The sequence below is a fragment of the Aquila chrysaetos genome, chromosome 6 (genome assembly GCF_900496995.4).
Source record: "Aquila chrysaetos chrysaetos chromosome 6, bAquChr1.4, whole genome shotgun sequence".
Taxonomy (NCBI): Eukaryota; Metazoa; Chordata; class Aves; order Accipitriformes; family Accipitridae; genus Aquila; species Aquila chrysaetos.
Genome location: NC_044009.1, coordinates 30,923,190 through 30,942,672, shown reverse-complemented (window position 1 = coordinate 30,942,672; position 19,483 = coordinate 30,923,190). Strand labels below are relative to the sequence as shown.

At 42.0% G+C, this 19,483-nt stretch overlaps 1 protein-coding gene and 1 long non-coding RNA gene across 3 annotated transcripts in view; one reads left to right on the top strand and one right to left on the bottom strand.

Annotated features, from left to right (window-relative positions):
• Positions 1 to 9,779, bottom strand: part of TLK1 (tousled like kinase 1) — a 72,314-nt gene extending 62,535 nt beyond the window's left edge. Inside the window, exon 1 of one of the 2 annotated variants that reach the window (XM_030016741.1) lies at positions 9,677 to 9,779. Coding sequence is in view for 1 of the 2 variants with exons in the window: in XM_030016740.2 (XP_029872600.1) it covers positions 8,894 to 9,038 (145 nt within the window). In the remaining variant the exon portion in view is untranslated. Of the gene's footprint in view, positions 1 to 8,893; positions 9,296 to 9,676 lie in introns of those variants that run through there. The other variant, XM_030016740.2, reaches the window with a different exon arrangement.
• Positions 9,780 to 9,828: 49 nt separating this feature from the next.
• Positions 9,829 to 12,069, top strand: LOC115342491. Its single transcript, XR_003923782.2, has 2 exons — positions 9,829 to 9,944; positions 10,081 to 12,069. It is a non-coding gene; the product is annotated as an uncharacterized LOC115342491 (long non-coding RNA).
• The last annotated feature ends 7,414 nt before the right edge of the window (positions 12,070 to 19,483 follow it).

Genomic DNA, 19,483 nt, shown 5'->3' with positions numbered 1-19,483 from the left:
AGCAATCATATTGAGGCAGTAACACGCACAGCAAAAAGTGCTTTTTGTATCTCATTTAAAAATTCTAAACCTGCATCTTCAGGAATTACTTCTACTTGTATCCTACAGTAACTTTAAATTATGAAAATCCCACTCCTCATAACGGCCTTTCATACTACTAAATAAAAAGGTACTGTAACACTAATTATTCCACTTTACTCAAAGTTAAAGCTAGTAGAAAACTTGGAAGATAGCCTTTTACCATAGTTCAGTACTGTGAATAAAACTACTGAAACTAAAATGCAACACCAATAATCAAAAAGTTTCTAAAACATGTATCAAAGACACAGCAACCACTCCCAAACAACAGCCAGCTCAAGGAGTAACTGCCTTGCAAAAGAAACAAAAGCCAAACAAAAAACCTAGTGACTAATACCAATAAGGCTACTCTTAATAATCTATAATCACCACTACCACAACTAAAACAAACAAAAATACTTTATGAAGATAATCACACCACCTAGACCACCACCACTCTTCTCACCGCTGTTAAGTTCTCACCTGGCTGGTGAAGGTAACACACCAGGGGGAAAAGAGCTGGCAAAGGGAAGTAGGACACTTTCCTGGATATGCCTTAGCAATAACAAAGGACTTTTACTTTTAAAAGTTTCAAAAGTTGGGATACATCTTTTAATACAACTTTTAACAGAACTGTTAAAAACAGATCATTACCCATCAAGACTAAAAGAATTTGCCAATAAATTAAGACCTCCAGCGTAATACCCACAAAATGTTTTCCTACACAAACTAACATAATATTTGTGAAAGATAAAAACCCAAAGCTATTTCAAAGTTATTCTATTTTTCACCATACAAACAACATATTTCTTAAGACAACTGGTTTCATTACAATCTTGTATGTGCAAATACAGTTGGTCTTTACAATGATATCACTGAGAAAAAAAATAAAGCTTGCTGTAAGTTACCAGTGTCAACCAAAAAAAATTCGTCCTGCCTAGACAGATCAAATATATTTTATATTATAATTCTGTATATATTAACTTAAAAATACATGTTTCTACTGATGTTAAAGAGAATATTATTAATAATGTGTGGATTTTATTTTCAACTGCTTTGTAACGAAAATACCAACTTACTAAAGGACACTACTTCTCTCATCACTTTTACTAGAAATAAGCTAAGAAATAGCAAAGACCACAACCTCCCTAAGCACCAGAATAGCTAGAAAGAGGGTATTAGGGCACAAAAAAAAAAGCATTGGCTGAAGTCCAGCTGCAAAATTTAGGACAAGACCGTGGAACCTATGAGAACACAGCATTAACTAGAAAAAACAATACTTAACAAATACAGCTATGCAGTGTACAGGCCTGATTAGCCTAAGCCACAGGAGTGAAATAAAGAAGTATTAGAAATCCTACTTGTAGCATCATCTGAGTTTGTCTCCATAGAATCAAGAGGTCCAAGAGTTCAGTGGTAAAGAGAAATGGAAAACACCTCTGCTGTTAAAGCTGCGTGATCCCAAGGGCATCAGAGACCCACCAAGTGAAGACCAGGATCTAAATTATATTCTTTCAGACTTACAGGAGTTAGAAAAAGCAACTTAAATATTTATTTGTATATTTAACATTACTTTCCAATTTGTTGCCCTTACACATATGGTTCAGAGGTTCTACTTACCAAAAAAATCAAAATTTGCAATCCACCAGAAGCTACAGCTGCAGGACACAGTGCTTGAAGCATCTATATGCTTTGAGCTCAAGGTACAGTCATAAAATTAAATACCTAAAAGGTTGGGTGTATATAACATCATACAATAGATTTTTCTAAAAGCTTCAAGATTTCCTGTTATTCCTCAAAAAAGGTATTTTTTCTTCCTTTTCTCTTATAGGTACAGCTGTATTAGAAGTCCACAGAAAGGGAATCCAGTACTTGCCAATCTCCAAGTAATTATAGTTGGGGTTCATTTCCTGTAAAAGGCACTCTGGAGTTTCTTACCACCATCCTCATCTCTTAAAATCTGAAGTGCAGAGTGCTTTTTTCTTAAGAACGTTATAAAGAAAGCATCACAGCCTTTTAAGTTTCCACCCACTTAACACTGTGCAGATATGATGAGGCAAGATACATTGCTTAATGCTCCTGCTGCCACCTCTCAGCAAGCGGAGGTGGTCCCAGGGAATACCAACCTTCTCCGTGACATTCGGTTTCATGTAAAAGCTCCAGTAGATTAAGTTTCCCATTCCAAAGCGACCAGATCCCCATCACAGTTGTATAATCATCCAACAACCCCTAGCTTTCCCTCTAAATCCTCAGAGGACGCTTGTCAGCCTCAGAGCCTCTCCAGCTAAAGCTAAAAAGGCCTTTTGAGCACAGGGTGGATAATTTTTCTTATTTGTGTATTTTAAAAATACGCTCCAGCGTTAAACGTTTAAGCTAAACTTGGAGCGATAAGCATCTATGGTGAGGTTTAAAGTTTATGATCTATTAAATTCATACAAGGGAAAAATACATTCAAACGATATAAACTTTAATGCTCTGCTGGCAGCCGAACCATCACGTTGCTGGAAGCCGCCAGCCAGCCGCCTGAATAGGAGCTCTGAAGCACTTGACCGGCTTTCTCCAGCAACCGCTTCTGCCATTTTCGTTTGTTCAACCACTTCAACAGTTGGTTCACTCGGAACTGCTAAAGAGCAAATGACAACTCAGAAAGCAGGAAAGCCTGGCTTTCTTTTCCAAATGATGAACAAGAAGGAACTGTGACTGGATTTGATCTATAAATTCCGAATCTCGCAAGGCACAGGGACCAGAAATAACTGACTCATTTCACAAACTACAGACAATTCTACTTAATCTGGTCTAAATGCAAAACACATTTGGATATATTTGTTTCTTCTTATGTATCTAGCACAATTAGGATTCATTTTATTTAGCTAATAAAGTTAGCTAAAAGCTGTCTAAAGCATGGGGAATTATGTTTCTTAAACATTAAGAATCTAAGCTGCATAACTACTTAAATAAATGCATATAGATACATACCCTCCTGCCTAGCAAGACGCATGATCAAATTAGACCAATTAGAATCAACTTTTCTTTAGGAAAAATAATTAAGCACAAATGCAAAATAAAATTAAAAACAATTATTTAATCAGGATTTCCTGCTCACTGATTTAAGTCATGATTAAAATTAGTAATATAATCACCCTGATTTCAGTCAATCCCTCCAGCATGGACCCACCCCTGAAGGCTCGCAGAGCCCCAGCCTTCCCCCGCCAATCTTCAGCACGTCCAACCTCACTTAAGCCCTTCTGCTCGCCTCTTCTGGGACTAAGTTTGACTGAGGTCAGTTAAAGCTTACAAGCATTCATGTTCCCACCACCTACTGCATCCTCCCTGGGAAAGGCTGGTTGCCAGGACTTTTCTGCTGGCATATCCCCGCGCTCTGCTCGGGAACGAAAGAAAGCAGTAAGACCTCCAGAGAGAAGGTGCCTAAGAAGGAAGCAGACCCTTAGTTTCTATCCCAAACAGAGCATCTTAGTAAGGATGGAGTCAAGACGAAGGGAAACATAGGATCCAAAATACCTTCTGATGCTCACTAACCCTTCTCTACTGCTACCAAACTCAATCCTTAAGTACAGAACATAAAGTGCAGTACTCATCCCTTGCTATCGTCAGCAACCAGTTTTCCACTTGCAAGCCCACCTGAGAAACTGGGTTACATTATGGTGGCCAGCTTCCATTTAACCGCTCTCCAACGATCACAACTGGAGCACAGGCATTCTCAGCAGAAGCCCTGACCACTCCTTCCTCTACCCACCTTCACCTCCACTCAGAGCAATTTGGCAAATCAAATTTCCTTTTTCCTCCTCTACAGCTGAAACAGAAAACCAAAGAGAAAGAACATAAAGACAAAGTTCCCCGCCCTACTCCCGCCTTGTGTTCTTTTATGTTTTAGAGGAACTACAGTTCAGGAAATACTCTACTGCATAAACACAAGTTACTAACTTCAACATTTTCTTGTGTAAAAAAAATCAGCATGGGGGCAAGAAATTTACTATCTGGATTGGGAGCAAGTACTACTTCAAAACACAACCTTGTATCAAGAACACTGAAAGCATAAAGGATTATTTAAGCCTGTCATATTTCCATGATATCCATTCTTCAGGTAGCAAAATTCTATAGACCTAACTTTGACCGTGATGCACATATATGCAGTAGCCTTTCCTAGGAGTCCCAACAGTATTTTGCCATCATTTAGGATTACCAGGCTCTAAGAAAATCCAAAGAAATGTCAAGAGTAATTGCAGACCAGAGTTATTACTAATAAGCAAGTTTACTTCAGCTTGCTGAAGAAAAGAAATTTACTTGTGGAAAGAAAAAGCAAACAAGGAAAAAACATATAGGGGAAAAAAGAATGAGAGAAATAACAAGCTTTTTATTTGAATGGAGATAATAATAAATAAATACAGCCTGTCCTTAAAGATATTGATTCTCTCTCCATTTGAAATGGAATAGGTTAATGGGAAATTCCATTCTAGGCAAGTTAAAACAGAATTAAAACAAAACAATCACCCAAGTACTTTGCTCACCAAGTAATTTGCTCTATTCTCTGCAGCACTTGCCTTTTAGAAAACCAGATCCAAACAAGGGCCCATATTAAAAAAAAAAGGTCATCTTTTCCCATTTCTCATTTGGGCACGCTATAAAATCTCGTAAGAATTTGGCATAAGCATCAGCTCACTACGAGAAACACATCTGCAGCAAAACAGCAACAATATCACAAGCTAGAATCTGTGCATATCAGTGGAACAACATAAAGTCTTACACAACACCTGCTCATGCTACAGCCAGCCTAAATAATCTTTTATGATTGCTGTGCTCATCCTAAGTAAAAATATACCATTATCTTTAAATGCTAAGTGTTCCCATTCTTCTCTGCTCCCACATAAACCGGCCAAATCCATAAAATTCTCAATCTGCAGCTGAATGATAAAAACCAACAAACTTACTGAGAACTTACTGGTTAAGTAAATAAAGCAGCTGAGTTTTTAGACTACAAGCAAACAACAGAAAACAACAACCCTGGAAGTTTTAGTAAGATCAGATAGCTTCATGTTCATGGACTAATATACTATATGTAGCATATGTGACACAACCTGACATCTAGAAACATTTTATAGACTGGAAACTTAAGGAGGAAATAAACTGTACCTTTATGCTCAGATGGACAACTACCATCACATTTCAGGTAACAAAAAATACAAATACTATACATTTATCAAACTGGAAAAAAAAAAAGTCACCAACAAAATTTGCTAAGCCTACAACATCAGTTCTTCAAAGAGTGTCAAATACGTATCATGAGTTTGTTTACTGTTTTGTCATTATATGTTAATTTGGGCTCAAATTTGAAAACTGAAGTTCACCTTCCTGTCGTGGTAACTAGAAGTTGTATTTGGCATTCTGTTTCACTTTTAGTAAAGTGTTCAAAGCCAACAGCATGCACAAAAAATAACTTGCAAAGCATCATGGTTGACTACCAGACGCTGTGGCACTGCCTCCAACCTCAAAAGAGAAGCTATTCCAAGACACTCACGTGTATCTCCCAAAAATCTCTTCTGCCTCTCTGCCTTGTCAGCAATGGCCTGAACATCCCCCATTTACAAAACAGCACTTTCCAGCTATGCACTTGGCTCTTTTTAGTCACACACATAAAACAGTCAAAAGTCAAGAAACTTCAAACATGAAGTTGCATGATTGCAATTATGTGAGCTGTGGCACAAGATTTAGCCACACAATCACACGCCGTATGTAAAATGACCCTGCATAAGAGTCCTCCTAAACTCCTGATCGTATCTACTGCAGGGCTTTTGACTAAGTGACCACATATCCCACACGTAAGTTATTGGTATATAAAACAATTGACAGAACTACAGACATTTATGAGCTATACTGAAATGCAAACAAGAGACGGTTCTGGTACAATAAAAGTGTACAGATGCAATTGTATTCAAGTCCACCCCAGTCCTTTCATTTCAAAACCTTAAAACATAAATTCAAATCTATGCAGCTAAGCCATGATGCCCCTGTAAGTCAAGATATAGAAGATAACATGCAATGAAAAATGTTACTGCAATGTTGTAGTGCATTTCAAAAAAGATTATTTTCTTTAATTTCACCTGTATTTTCCAAGTAGTCCCTTTTTGATACTGACAAGGCATTGCATTTTTTAAGAAAATAACTTTGTGCAATAGTTGTATATGCCAGAGCTCTTCTTTTTGCCTTCTCCATATTAAAGCTTCAGAGAATATTTTTAGAACTTCCTAAATCAGGGTGCTGGGATTTCTGTTCTTAAAGGTTCTGGTTTATTAAAAGCCCATATGAGAGATGTGGGCTCATGCCAAACTTTCACAGTGAATCACAGGTAAGGTCAGATAAACCACAGCACATGTGGTGCACTCAGCAAAGGCCTGCGCATCTCAAGGCAACACGGGCATAACTGTCACAGAAGCCAACCAACCGAAGGGATCTGAATCCACAAATGAGAAGGCCAGCCCAGGCCACAAGCTCAGCCCAAGCACCGAACACACCGTATCTGGAAATATTACCCACTCAAAATCAGCACAGGCATTAGCAGCGATGCAGGTCTGATCCAGTGTGGGCCAGCAGCCTGGTGCACTGCTCCAAACCTCACAGCCTCTGTTAACATCACAAGGTATCACAAGTTCAGAATCGATGAGAGCACAAACTCCTATAAATACACTGCACTGCAAACATGGTACACTAATTAGTTTGATCTGACATGATTCTTTTGCATACATAAGCCAATGTCTATGAACATACGGACATGTTTGTATTTCAGGGCCTATTGCTTTCAGGCAAAATACTTCATTGTAAAATGCACGTACATAAAGTAAGGTGTGCTGATAACATCCCACGAGCATGAATGCAAAATATAAACCCAAGCATGGCTGGCAGCTCATGCTGGTTTTCCAACAGAACTACCCAGTGAGGACACATGATTATCACGACCTAGGAGCACTGTGCAAATACAGTACATTATGGTACCAAGCAAACACCAGGGTTTTGATTACTCTGTAACTCCTCAATCTGTATTAGAGGATGTAAATTACAGTACCCAGAAAAATCCAACAGCATGAGTTGTAAGTAAGAAAAAAGTAAAAAGCAGCAGCAGCATCACGTTAAAAATTAATTTCACAAAAATGTTTTTCCTTGTCTAAATAGAGGCACTCAAGGAACACCATTTTTCTTTAAAATAAATAGATATACAAGTTGCGCTGCAATAATCATTTCAGGCTTGCATGCCAGGTATCTGAAATACATCCAAAAATACCTCACATATACACTCTGCGTGAATATTATATGCACGCATATTCATAACAAGTGTTGCAACACTGAAGAAACCTACTGTCGATAAACTTAAACTACATATTTGACCGGTGGTTGTTGTTTTTTCTGAGAGCTTCGGTTTCCCAGCGAAGACGAGCACAAAATGCCTGCCACTTTACTCAGCATCTTTAACATATACCATAATTCCTTTCCAGGTATTTTCTAGAGCATTTCATGTCAATCTACCTGCAGGAGCGTGTGCAAAAGTGACACGGAGTGATACAAGTCTGACAACTACTGGCGTGGAAAATGGAGAAACACGGACTGCGTTATACGTTTTCAGGATGTCAAATTCCTGTTACCAAGTCCTTACATCGCTTATCAACCAAAAAAAAAAAAAAAAAAAAAAAAAAAAAAAAAAGGCAAGCAAGCAGCTACAGGAAGACCTGAAAAACAAAGACTCCCCATTTTCACTATTATTTCTATTTTAAGTCAGCAAGTTTCCTGCTTGGGCGATGACGTTTTGCAGGCGCTACAAGAAACGCTACATGGTATTCATTAAACTGGGGCAAATCAAGTAAAATTATACAACTGCTCGGTATGCAAGTATCCGCGTATAAAAGTTCTCCTCCGCCACTAACCGGCATTCAGCAAGTAGTTATTTTAGCTAAAAGCACCGAGCAATTCACCAGCTGTATAACTGCTACATCTTGTGGCAACACACTTCAGCGCAAGGAGGAAAAGCAGACAATACCCGAAAGGGAATAGCGAAGGGACTTGTTTGCTCATAACCTTCATACAGATATTCCCTGCAAACACCCACAACACCCTGCTGTCGCTGTCGGTGTAACACAAGAGGGGAGGAGCAGGGGAGGGAGGAGAAAAATATTATCATCTAAGGCGTGATGGAGGACAGGAGAAAGTTGCAGTCATTCCGTGGTGGCCGTAAGGCGCCCTGTCACTTCTGGCCGTAAAGCCGGCCGCCCCCGAGGGCGCCTTCCTCACGGGGACGAGCCCTCCGGTGTCGGCCCCTCTCTCCTCCCCACCTCCATGATGCCAAAAGTGCCCGACTCCCTCCATCCAGCAACAACGGTCGCATCCTCCGGCGCAGCACTTTTACTTTGCCGCTGGCGGAGGGGAACCGATTTCGGGGAGGACGCGGCGAGCGGCCGCCCGAGGAGAGCCGCCGCGGGAGGAGACGCGAGCGGCGGCGGGCGGACGGACGGACGGCCCGGGAGCGGAGGAAGCGCGGCCGATCCCCTCTCCGCGGCCCGGCGGCAGAGGGGGAACAACGAGGCGCCGCCGCGCTAACGAGCGGCGGCGGGAGGCGCGGGCAGGGGCGGCGGGGCCCCGCTGGCCCAGCGCCCGAGGCTCCCCTCGCCGCCACCGGGCCCAGCGCTGACCCCGCGCCGCCGCCGCCGCCGCCGCCGGGGGCACCAGCCTCTCCCGCCGCCGCTCCCCGCCAGCCCGGGACCGGCCTCCGGCGGCGGCTGCCGGGCCCCTCCCCGAGGGCCGGGCCCCCCGCGCAGCCCCGCGGCGCGCTGGTTACCTTCCTTGGGCGGCTTGCCGGGCGGCGCGCCGTGGAGCTGGGAGGCCGCCGCCGCGGAGCAGCCCTGCAGGCTCGGTGGGGACGTGGAGAGCCGGGACCAAGATGGCGGCCCCTCCAAACTTCCACTGCTACTTTGGACACTCATCAAGCTACTTTCCTGGAGCCCGGCAGCCGCCGGGGGCGGCGGGGGAGGCGGCGCGGCGGGGGGACACCCAGCGCCGCGCTCATGGCCGGGGGGCCGGCCCGACACCGGCGCGGGGAGGCCGCCGGCGGGGAGCGGGCTCCGGAGGCAGGCGGGGCGCGGGAGAGACGGGGCGCTGGGCCAGCGCAACCTGCCCGCACCTCTGCACTGCGTCGCCGCGGCCGCCGCCGCCGAGCAGCCGCCTGTGTCTGAGGCTAACCTTCCCCGCCGCCACCGCCGCTGCCGCCGGGGAGGGGAGGGGAGGGCGCAGGCGGGGAGGGGTCATGCGCAAACACGATCGTGAGCCGAGCGAGCGCCGCGCTCCGCCGGCGCCCAGCCGAGCCCAGCCGCGCCGTAGCCGCCCAGGGGCGGCGGGCGGGGAGCGGCGCGCCCGCCCCCGCGCACGCACCTGCCCCGCGGCCCCGCCGCGGTGCGGCCAGAGCGCGCCGGCCGGCTCGCCCCTCCGCGGCCGCTCCCGGCCCCTGCCCTGGGCCGGCCCCTGCCCTGGGCCGGCCCGCAGCCGCCCGCCGGCTGCCCCCCCCCCCCTCCCCACGCACGCCCGTCCCGCGGCGGGGACCTCCCTCCCCCGCCTCGGCGCACACCTTCCGCGCCGCGGGCAGCGCGCCGCCGGCCGCCGCGGCGGGGCCGGAGGTGGCTCCCCCGAGACCGCGGCGCTTCCCTCCGTCCAGGTCTCCTGGGCGGCCGGGCCCGCCCGCGCCGGAGCCCCCGCGCCCCGCCACCACGGCCATGGTGGCGGGCGGGGGCGGGAGCGGAGCCCAGCCCGTACGCGCCGCTGCCGGGGCCGGGGCCGCGCCACCCGGCACCACCCCGGCGCGGGACCGCGCGGGTCGAGCCCAGCCCGCTGCTGCGGTGAGTACGGGCAGTAACAGCGGGGCTGAAGGGGGCACTCCCCAGCGCGGCGTAGGCGAACGGGTGTTCTGCAGCTCTTCCTCCGGGGGCTGACAGGGGTCTGCCGGGTTTCAAGTGTTTTTCTTTTCCCAAACAGGACGGTGTGGTGGTTGAGACGCCGGGGGGTACCCGGGAGAAGCTGCCGTCCTGAGGGGAAGGTGTTGCCCGCCGGCCGTAACCTGCCTCGCTGCAGAGCAGCAGCTCCCACCAGACGAGCTGAAGGAACTCGGGCAGGGGCCGTGTGCCAGGCCCCACCACCTCTCACCTGCCTCACCCAACAAGCTGAGGCTCCCACCTGGGCACCAACCCTGACCTGTTTATCTTTCAAAACGTACCACTCCACCTTGAGTTAGACTGAAGTGCCGACATAACAGAATTTAAACCCAATTTTCAGTTTTTCTTTCCTTAAAACTAACATAGTCTTCACTGAGAGTGTGCGACACATGGCAAAGTCAGTTCCGGCATGAAGCCTTTTAATTTATGAGTGCAACTTGGGTATGACAGTGACTTTGATTACTTACAAAAATATCATGGTTTGCAGATACGTTGCATTCTGCATATATAAAAAAGTATATTCATCAGGCAGGCATGGCGCTCATTTTGTGGTTGCTGTGTGGAGACATCCTGGCCATCTACTAACCTACTTTCCCCTGTATTTGAGAATGGCAGGAATAGATTACTAATGTTGGCTTGCAGATCTGTGCACAACACAGCTATTACCAATTCTGTCTCTTCTTTTTAAAGTGACATCTGTCAAATTATCTAAGATCTTCACCTCCTACAAGTATACAGCATAGCTGCAAGTTTCTTAGCAATTCGGTATTAACTCAAAGTAAAAATTAGTATGTTTGCTTGCTAAATAAGTCTGTTCCAGGATGTATATTTAGTAACAGCTATATGTTTTTCTGGCAGAGAGAAGTGATATGATACTTCAACCAAGACTTACTTGTTTTTAAGGACTTGATCCTAGAGAAGACTTCTCAGGCTTTACCTAAGCAAATTACACCAGGAAATTGCTAGTACTTAGGCATGAAGGAAAACAGTGCTAGTTCACTCCTGACTGCAATATTAATATTTAGCAGCTGGCATAGAAACATCTTGGAAGGTTAAAAACAAAACATACTCGTAATCCCACAATCCATACGATAGCATAAGTGAACACGCACCTCATTTCCTGATGAGTATATCCTGCTGCAGCATGCTGCTTTTAAAATCTGCCAAGTGAGAAGCAGTAAGTTTAAGAAATTCAGTCTCTTTGTTTATACTCATTTGCATCCATTTAATACAAACCCCTGCTACCCTTACAAAAACATACATACACAAGCATTCTTTCTGCCACTTTTGCTTACAAACTGTTGCCTACAAGTCATTCCACTGATATGGTTGGGACTCCTTCTTTAAAGCATCAGTCACTTCGACTAGGGGAACAGGATATGAAGAAGATCCCGTGCATTACTTCTTCTATCAGACATGCAGTTCATATGTTACAAAAACACCGAGATGTCTTTTAAACTGTCATAAATTAACACTATGAAAAATAATCAGATCTTTGCAATATCTCATCGTTTTAGAAGGCACCTCACTGAGGGACCAGGAGTGAGTGGGCATGTACTGCAGGATTCCCCACCAGAGCACTCATTAAACACAGCGCCTGCTGCTTGGCAGAAATGGGTACCTGCTGCAAAATACAGGTTGGGGTCTACTTTTCGTAATATAGCAGAGCTATATCTCTTGGTTTTGTGAGCTGTTGATGTAGATTGAAAGCGGAGCGTGAATTACATAGATCATCTCCAGATGAGACAATCTATATAACTTTAAAAATAAATGGAGCTGGTATATTTCCCATCTAGTTCATAGAAAACCTACTTTCTTAATGTGTTAGAGCTGACACTGATTTTAAGGTATCCCTTTATCTGTAAAGCCACAATTGCCTCAGTGTTACCAGTTTAATACTATGACAGCAGGAGAGAACATCTTCATTAATACCTTTTAGAAATTTCCAAACATATTCTAAAAGACTTCCCTTATTACATAGCATCATGAATGTACATAATGCTTCTCCTTGAATGCCCTGCCTTCGTTTCACTTTATGCTCCAGCGGCCAGATGGATAACTCCTTTCTCACAGTGGTGAGCAGTCAGCTCAGTGTCACCCACCCAAAATGTTAAAAAACTAAATCCAACTCAAATAGTACTGAATAAGTATTACTCATTCTTTTTAATAAATACAATAAATATTAGATCTTTTTCTTTGCCTTCTGGTTTTCAGGAGCAGAATAGTCTGCTATCAAAGTTTCCTATGTAAACACCGCACATCATCAACATCAGGCATAACTTGAGGTAGTAGATATGGGGAAAACCCCTTTCAGTGGGATTGCACTGGATAATAATGAAACCTAGCTACAAGGGAAGGCTTAACTACAGGCAAAGCCCAAGAAAGCTCATTTAGTTTTGCTAACTTCTAAGGAAGAGGACCTCAAAATTCAGAACAGAGAGGAGTGAAACGCCTATGTGCTATTTTTCTCATGAGGATGTGTCAAATGGAAGTTAGCAAGGTTTATCACAGTAGTAACCCTCAAATCAAGGACACAAGAAGAACAGAAAAGCATTATGAAATTTCATTTCATCAGACCAAAGATAAAAAAGCCAAGCAACAAAAATCCTGAAAAACATTAAAATTGTGAGAGCGTTCAACTTTGCCACTGGAATTATTTGTGCAAGAAACTTTTATCACAGTAAGTTCACAATCTACCCCTAAATCTTTAGAAAAGTAAGAGAAGTTCACTGGCAGATACCAAAGAAAAGGGCTTAAAGAAAAGAACTGATGGGCTGCATAGTAAAAATAAGAGGATTACAGGAGACATCTGCATTGCATCTATAAAGATAACCGTGCACTCAGGTCAAATGTCAATTTCAAAACTTTTACATACATCCTTTACAGAACAAAGAGACATCATTTCAAACATTACATGTGGTAAAATCCAGAGTTCATCCCAGATGTTCTTGAGGAAGAATGATTGTGGGACTAATTACAGAGAGATTATAGTTTCTTCCCTATTCTGAGACCTTCACCTTCACTGCTCACAGGCAGCAAATACATTTTGGTGTCTTCATGAAAAATATGTACTCTATTATCAAATAATACATGTTCTTAATAACTGGGTATGTCTTATCTCTCTTTTTCCCACCAAAATCAATCTGATATTTGCTGACTTAGGTTTCATGCAGGCAGCAGATGCTGCAATACCTGGGACTAGTGACTGATCGGGTCAGGTAACTGATTATATGAATAATGTGTGTTTACATATAGGTAATATGTAAATAACACCATTTTTTAATTATGTCAATAATTAGCAGGAAGGCCTCAAATTCATGGGACAATCAGAAGAAGCAGAGATGGAAGAGGAACTTGATTTAGTGGGCTTGTACTTCCAGGAATGAAAGTCAAGGGTTTCCAGAATTACGATAAATGACAACATTCCTGGAGAAGTATTGAACTATATGCTTCCAAACTTAAATCAGTCTCTATCAGCTAGAGATCAGGAAAATGTCAGGAATCAGAGATCATTATTGTCTTTACTTCAGATGCTTTTGGTATCTATTTCCTTCAGCTGCTTCTTTTGATTAAGAGTTCTAAAATAGGCCCCACAAGGGCATTACATCTCTTCTTTTTACCTTTTCATGCATTTAATCAGAAATATTTAATATATAGCCTTCTTCCATCTTCTTGGACTTGGAGCAAGTTACCTTCTTCAACAGACAGTAGAGCAACGCAGCCTTGTTTCTATCCTTTTCTCAAACAAGCCATTCTTCAACAGACAGTAGAGCAACGCAGCCTTGTTTCTATCCTTTTCTCAAACAAGCCATTCTCTTCTGTAAGCAATATTCAAGTCCTTTGATTTAGCCCATCAATTATTTGCAATGCCAGTGAAACTGAGGTTTTGTTTGTTAAAAAGGCTTCAAATTCTTTGTTAGTTCCCTGTCATGCTAGCACTTTGGATAATAGGCCTGTAGCGGTATTTTCTTAAAGCATAAGCTATTACAGTATGCCACACAGTATATTTGCTGGTATATTTGCCAATATATATGAATTTTATACATAGATACTTGTACACACATGTACACATGCACTCATCTACCCCATATATAGAAGGACATACACACCCCCTATAACTATGCCAACACCAGCAGCCAATCTGATTTAACCATCATAGTAGAAAAAAATTCTTGTAACTGAACAGACATACTGGTACAGCAGCTTGAGTAGAAAACGCCCAAATAATTTCATCATCAGAATGATGTATTTATGACATTTCTAGGTTAGATGGAATGTAGTATGCTGGGAAAACACAACTTGGGAGAAGAAAATATTGATTTCTGTCTTGGTGAATGCTTGGAAGTTTGTAGCTCAAACACTCCGTCCTTCCTTCTCCTTACACAGCTGAGCACATGTATGGACCCTCCCTGTATCAGACCAATGTGCTCCTGGCCAGTCTGGGCTGGAATGACAACTAGAATATTCCAGTCTGCGTCCTGTAGCTCAGAAGATTCAAAATGCAGTTTTGGCATGAGTACAAGGTAAAATGCCAAGTGACTGTCACAGCAAGTGCATTGCTGTGATAGAACACCATCTCAGATTGTAACAGCTTCTGCACCTGATTCTCACATAGAATTTCTATTTATGAGCAAATAGGAATGTTGCAATTGTACTAACATTAATTTTCAAGTTTCGTTAAAGTTTCCTAAAACTGGTTTAGACCAATAATATTTTTATAGGAAAAAGTTATTTAGATCTTGATTAAATCAATTTTGAGGCTCACTGAATTAGAGCTGTCTCCCTGAGCCATATACTACACTGCATGCTTTATAATTTTTTTAATATAGCACTTGCTAGCAACTCTGAGTTGCAAGGTAACAAAAACATACATAAATAATATACTAGCAAAAATATCTTTCCTAAATATACTAGCATATCAAGATGCAAAGAAGCCAAAATGAAAAAAAAAAATGGTATCACATTAAGCCTACATTCGAGAAATAGACACAAACACCATGTAAGCACAGATCTATTTTTATCATCCATGTAATTGTCATAAACCGCATTTATCATACCTTTGATATCATCACCATCAGTCAGATCCAGTGATCCACCTCTGCTATGATTATTTGTACTCCACATCTCTAAGAAGCCTGCAAACAGCTTCCCTTCAAACCAAACACAAAAATTAAACAGTGGGGGTTTTTTACCATAAAAATGTTCCTCTCGACTCCAGTCTCCCTGCTCTATCTACTAAGATTATTAGCTACATTCCAGTCAGAATCAAGGACAGTTTTACAATCCCTTCTTGTGTATGTCATTTTAATTAAAAATAATTTGGTTTTAAATGTTCCCTGGTGAAGAAATTAAAAACCCCATCCTGATGGATGCTACACTCACTTTCTTTTTCCCCACCTGTCTGTTTTCATTTTATTCTATTGCTTTTCTTCCCATGTCCCTTGCAATCTGCTTGTCTGCTATTCCCTGCAATTTTTTCCTACACTCAGACTACTCCTTTTATAACGCTGCTCTCAGGTAAACAGGCCCTTCATATCTGTCAGGCTTCCTCTCCATCTTTTTTTAAGCTCATGCTTTTCCACACATCTTTCATACTTCTGTCTCACTCTTTACACCTTATATCTCCGTTCCTGAAGTATCTGTCTTGCCTGGAGCTTATTTTGTTGCCTTTGATTTTAAGCCATTAGAGACGGACAGTGTTTGCAGAGAGCCATGTCTGTATATGGTTTCTAATAGCAATGAGGCATGTCTTGATGCTTTTTTCAGGCAAAAGTCATACCAGTTTAGGGTTGTTGGCTTTTTTGTCATTGAATAAGGCCTTCAAATTTTGGCCAAATAACATCAACAATAAGCCTGATAGATGATGAAATATTAGATATTAAAATGACAGTATTATAATTCACAGATTCCCCACCTCTCTTCCCTTCCAGCTCCAGATGAGCTGGCTGGTCTGCTGCCTCACTCTGCAATGCCCCCTGTGCTGGGAATAGGGGAGCTGCTTTGCTCCATCTGATCGTGACACCCACCTAGTCCAGTGTCCTGTCCGCGGTTCTGTCCAGACACGTCGTATTCCTCCAAGAAAAAGATAACAGCCCCATAGTCAGCAGATTCGGGACAACCTTTCCTTCTCACCCACCACCCCTACACAGACACACACACAAGGTCCTGGTACAGGAGACAAGCTGCCCAGCACATTCCTGAAGGGTACTGAGAACAACTACTTGTGATTTCAGACAGCTGAGGAGATAAGAGAGGAAAGGCTGTTTTGCATATTATTTAGCTTATCAGTTAATACTTCCTGATTAAGACAAAGGTGGAAGGTATACATATAAAACTAATCACAAAACAATAAAATTAATGATGCCAAAGAAAGCATGGCGTGGCAGAAAGAGAATGGGCTTCCAAAAGCAGATTTTAGTTGGCTTAGGGAATGAATGGGTGGGTAGATCTTTTGGAAGAAATTCAGAAGGAAATGGGAGCATAGGAGAGCTGACAGTTACTGAAAGAAGTGTATTAAAGGCACAACAGCAGACTACCCTGATGCAAAGAAAGCACTGAAAGAGAGCAGCAAGGCTTCATGAGGAGCTATTTGATTAAGTAAAAACCAAGAAGGAATCACACAAAAAAGTGGAAACAAGAACAAATGACTAAAAATGAGTTTAAAAGAACAGCACGCTTACATTGGGAACAAATCGGGAAGGCTAAGAGCCAAAATGAGTTAAGCTAGGAAAGGACCTAAAAGCCAATAAAAGGTTACACATACACACACAAAGTAAGGGAGACAAAGGAAAGTTCAAATCCAATATCTAACAAGAAAGATAGCAAATAATGTGACATGGAGAAGACTAAAACATTCAATGCTCTTTTTTTCCTAATGTGTCTACAAAAATCTTACCATCAGATATGCAAAGCAATTAATTTTAACAAAGGTCCAAGAAGCGCAGACCAAAAAAGAGAGGGAATGGGTTAAGTGATATTAAGAGATGCCAGTTTCCAAACCTGCTGGCTTAAAAGTGTAGTTCAGAAAGCAGTGAATATAGCCTGCCTCCCTGTAGCCTTGTGTCTCCTGTTTGTATTAGCCCAGAGCGAAAGCTCTGACTGAAATTTATGGCTGGAATATTCATAATGTTCTTCTGTGAGTCTTCCAATGCCTGATATCATGGTTTAATTTACACTGAATTCCTTGTTGCCATGGAGGACTCTCTATTTACCTGCTCGTTTTAACAAAAACTGTAGAAATGTGGTACCTTTGAGACCACGACTGCTTGGTCCAGTTCGGTTGGAAAGTGAGCAACAAGTTCAAAAGGCATGGTGTGGTCTGACAGGTCATACAGTGTGATCATATAAACTGTGTTTCCATAGGAAAACGTGCTAAAAGTTACGCTGGAGCACTTAAAAAGATAAAATAATCTCTGCATGATGATTCTGTTGTTTGGGTTTTTTTGTGGTTTGGGGTTGGGTTTTTTTTTTTTTTGAGACTTTGTGGAGTACAAGGGAGGTCCTAGAAGACTAGAAAGGATAAAAATACTGCCTGTCTTAGGAATTAGAGTTCAATTGACCTACGTTCCATAAATATTTCATCCATCTTTGAGGGATACTATCATAGGTTATTAGGCAGTTAGTGTATAGGCATGAAGATAAAAATATGATAGAAAACAATTCAGCAATAAGATGTTAAAATGTAATCTTCGGATCATAATTGTGTTAAACCTCTCTGATTTCCTTCTTAGAAAGGGCAACAGGCCTATTGAATAAGAAGGAAGTAGTAAATGTGATATCCGTGCTTTAACAAAGCTTTTAGTTGGGTCCTCTCTAATTTTGTCTGCAATACAAAAAATGGTGTAGATGAAATTAAGTGACAGTTGACACACAAGTAGTTAAATATTTCTCCCAAACAGTATTTATCAACTGTTTCCTGACAAAGCAGGATGGCACTGCAGTAACATCCTTCAGGGATTTCTCATCCATCCTATTCCATTCCATTCTTCGTTGAACAGCTTGGATAATAGAACAGGGAGTAAACTTCTAAAATTTGCAAAAAATCTGGAAGGGGGTTGCAAACACATAGGAAAACAGATCAGAATTCAAAATATCTAGATAATGTGAGAAACAGTATAACTGCAACAAGCTCATGTTATATAGAAAGAAACTAAGTACTACCCATGACAAAAATAAAACAGACTATATCAATATAATATGATGACACTTTAACAAGGCAACAGGATTGCAGAAAAGGATAGGAGAGTTCAAGTGGATTTCAAACTAAATATGAGTCAACAACACGATGATGTTGCAGAAGGGCATTTCTCATTCCAGGATGTATTAGGAAGTGTGCAGTATGTGAGATGCAGGACCTAATTATTTTGCAATCTTCAGTGCCGCTGAGGCCTCAGCTGCAGCATTCTGTGCAATTTTGGGCAATGCACTCCAGTAACAATTTCAACAATTTGGATGGACTTGAAATGAAATCAACAAGAATGATAAGTTATTTTGAAAATATGACTTACAAGGAAAGGTTGAAGGAATGGGGCTTGGCTTCCTCAGAAAAAGACGATGGGGGAAAATGCATATTTTAAAAGGCAGCACACAGAAAGCCATGATCGACTGTTCTTGTACCCACCCAAATTATAACGAGTAATGGTTTAATTTGCAGCAAAGAGGAGCAGACTAGATGGAAAAAAAAAAAAAATTAAACAACAACAAAAAAATCCTTTCAACTTAAAGTCTGGATTAGATGGAATAGGTTTATGGAGGTTGTGGAATCCCCTTCATTTGTGGTTTTTAACAGCAGCCTACACAAACATCTGTCAGGGATGACCTAGTTACCCATTTCCTGCCTCAGAACAGGGATGGACTGGATGACCTTTTAAGGTCTTTTTCTGCCCCTCTCCTTTTTTTTTTTTCCTGTAATGATTTCAGTACTAGAGAACCTGTTTCCTTTAACTTGGCTGCTATAGTTTATGCAGTACAACTGTTGTAGGAAGCCAAGGCCTTAGTAAAATAAAATAAACCTCCATATAAAATGAGAAGTAATTCAGAAAATGAAAAAATAAAGAACACTAACTTTAGCAATTTTTAAACAACAACAAGAAAAAGAAACAGATAAATAAACCCCACATTTTTATAATGGCAAATGCTACTAACGTTTTCTTAGCCAGCTTGCACATACATATCTTTGCAAAAGCTTCATTCAATACTCACTATATTCTGTTAAAAATTATGATAGAGTTGACTGTCATATGGAATGATATGATGAACCACATAGCAAAAATTTTAGTGCTGTGTTAAATTTAACTAAGAAAAAATATTATTTTTGATTAATTACATTATTTCTTAAAATACAGTTCTATTGTCCAAAACAGCCATTTTATAACCATTAAGATGTCAAATTGAGATTTTGTATTCTTTTAAAATAACCAGGGTAATAAAAGGTATTTTGATTTTAA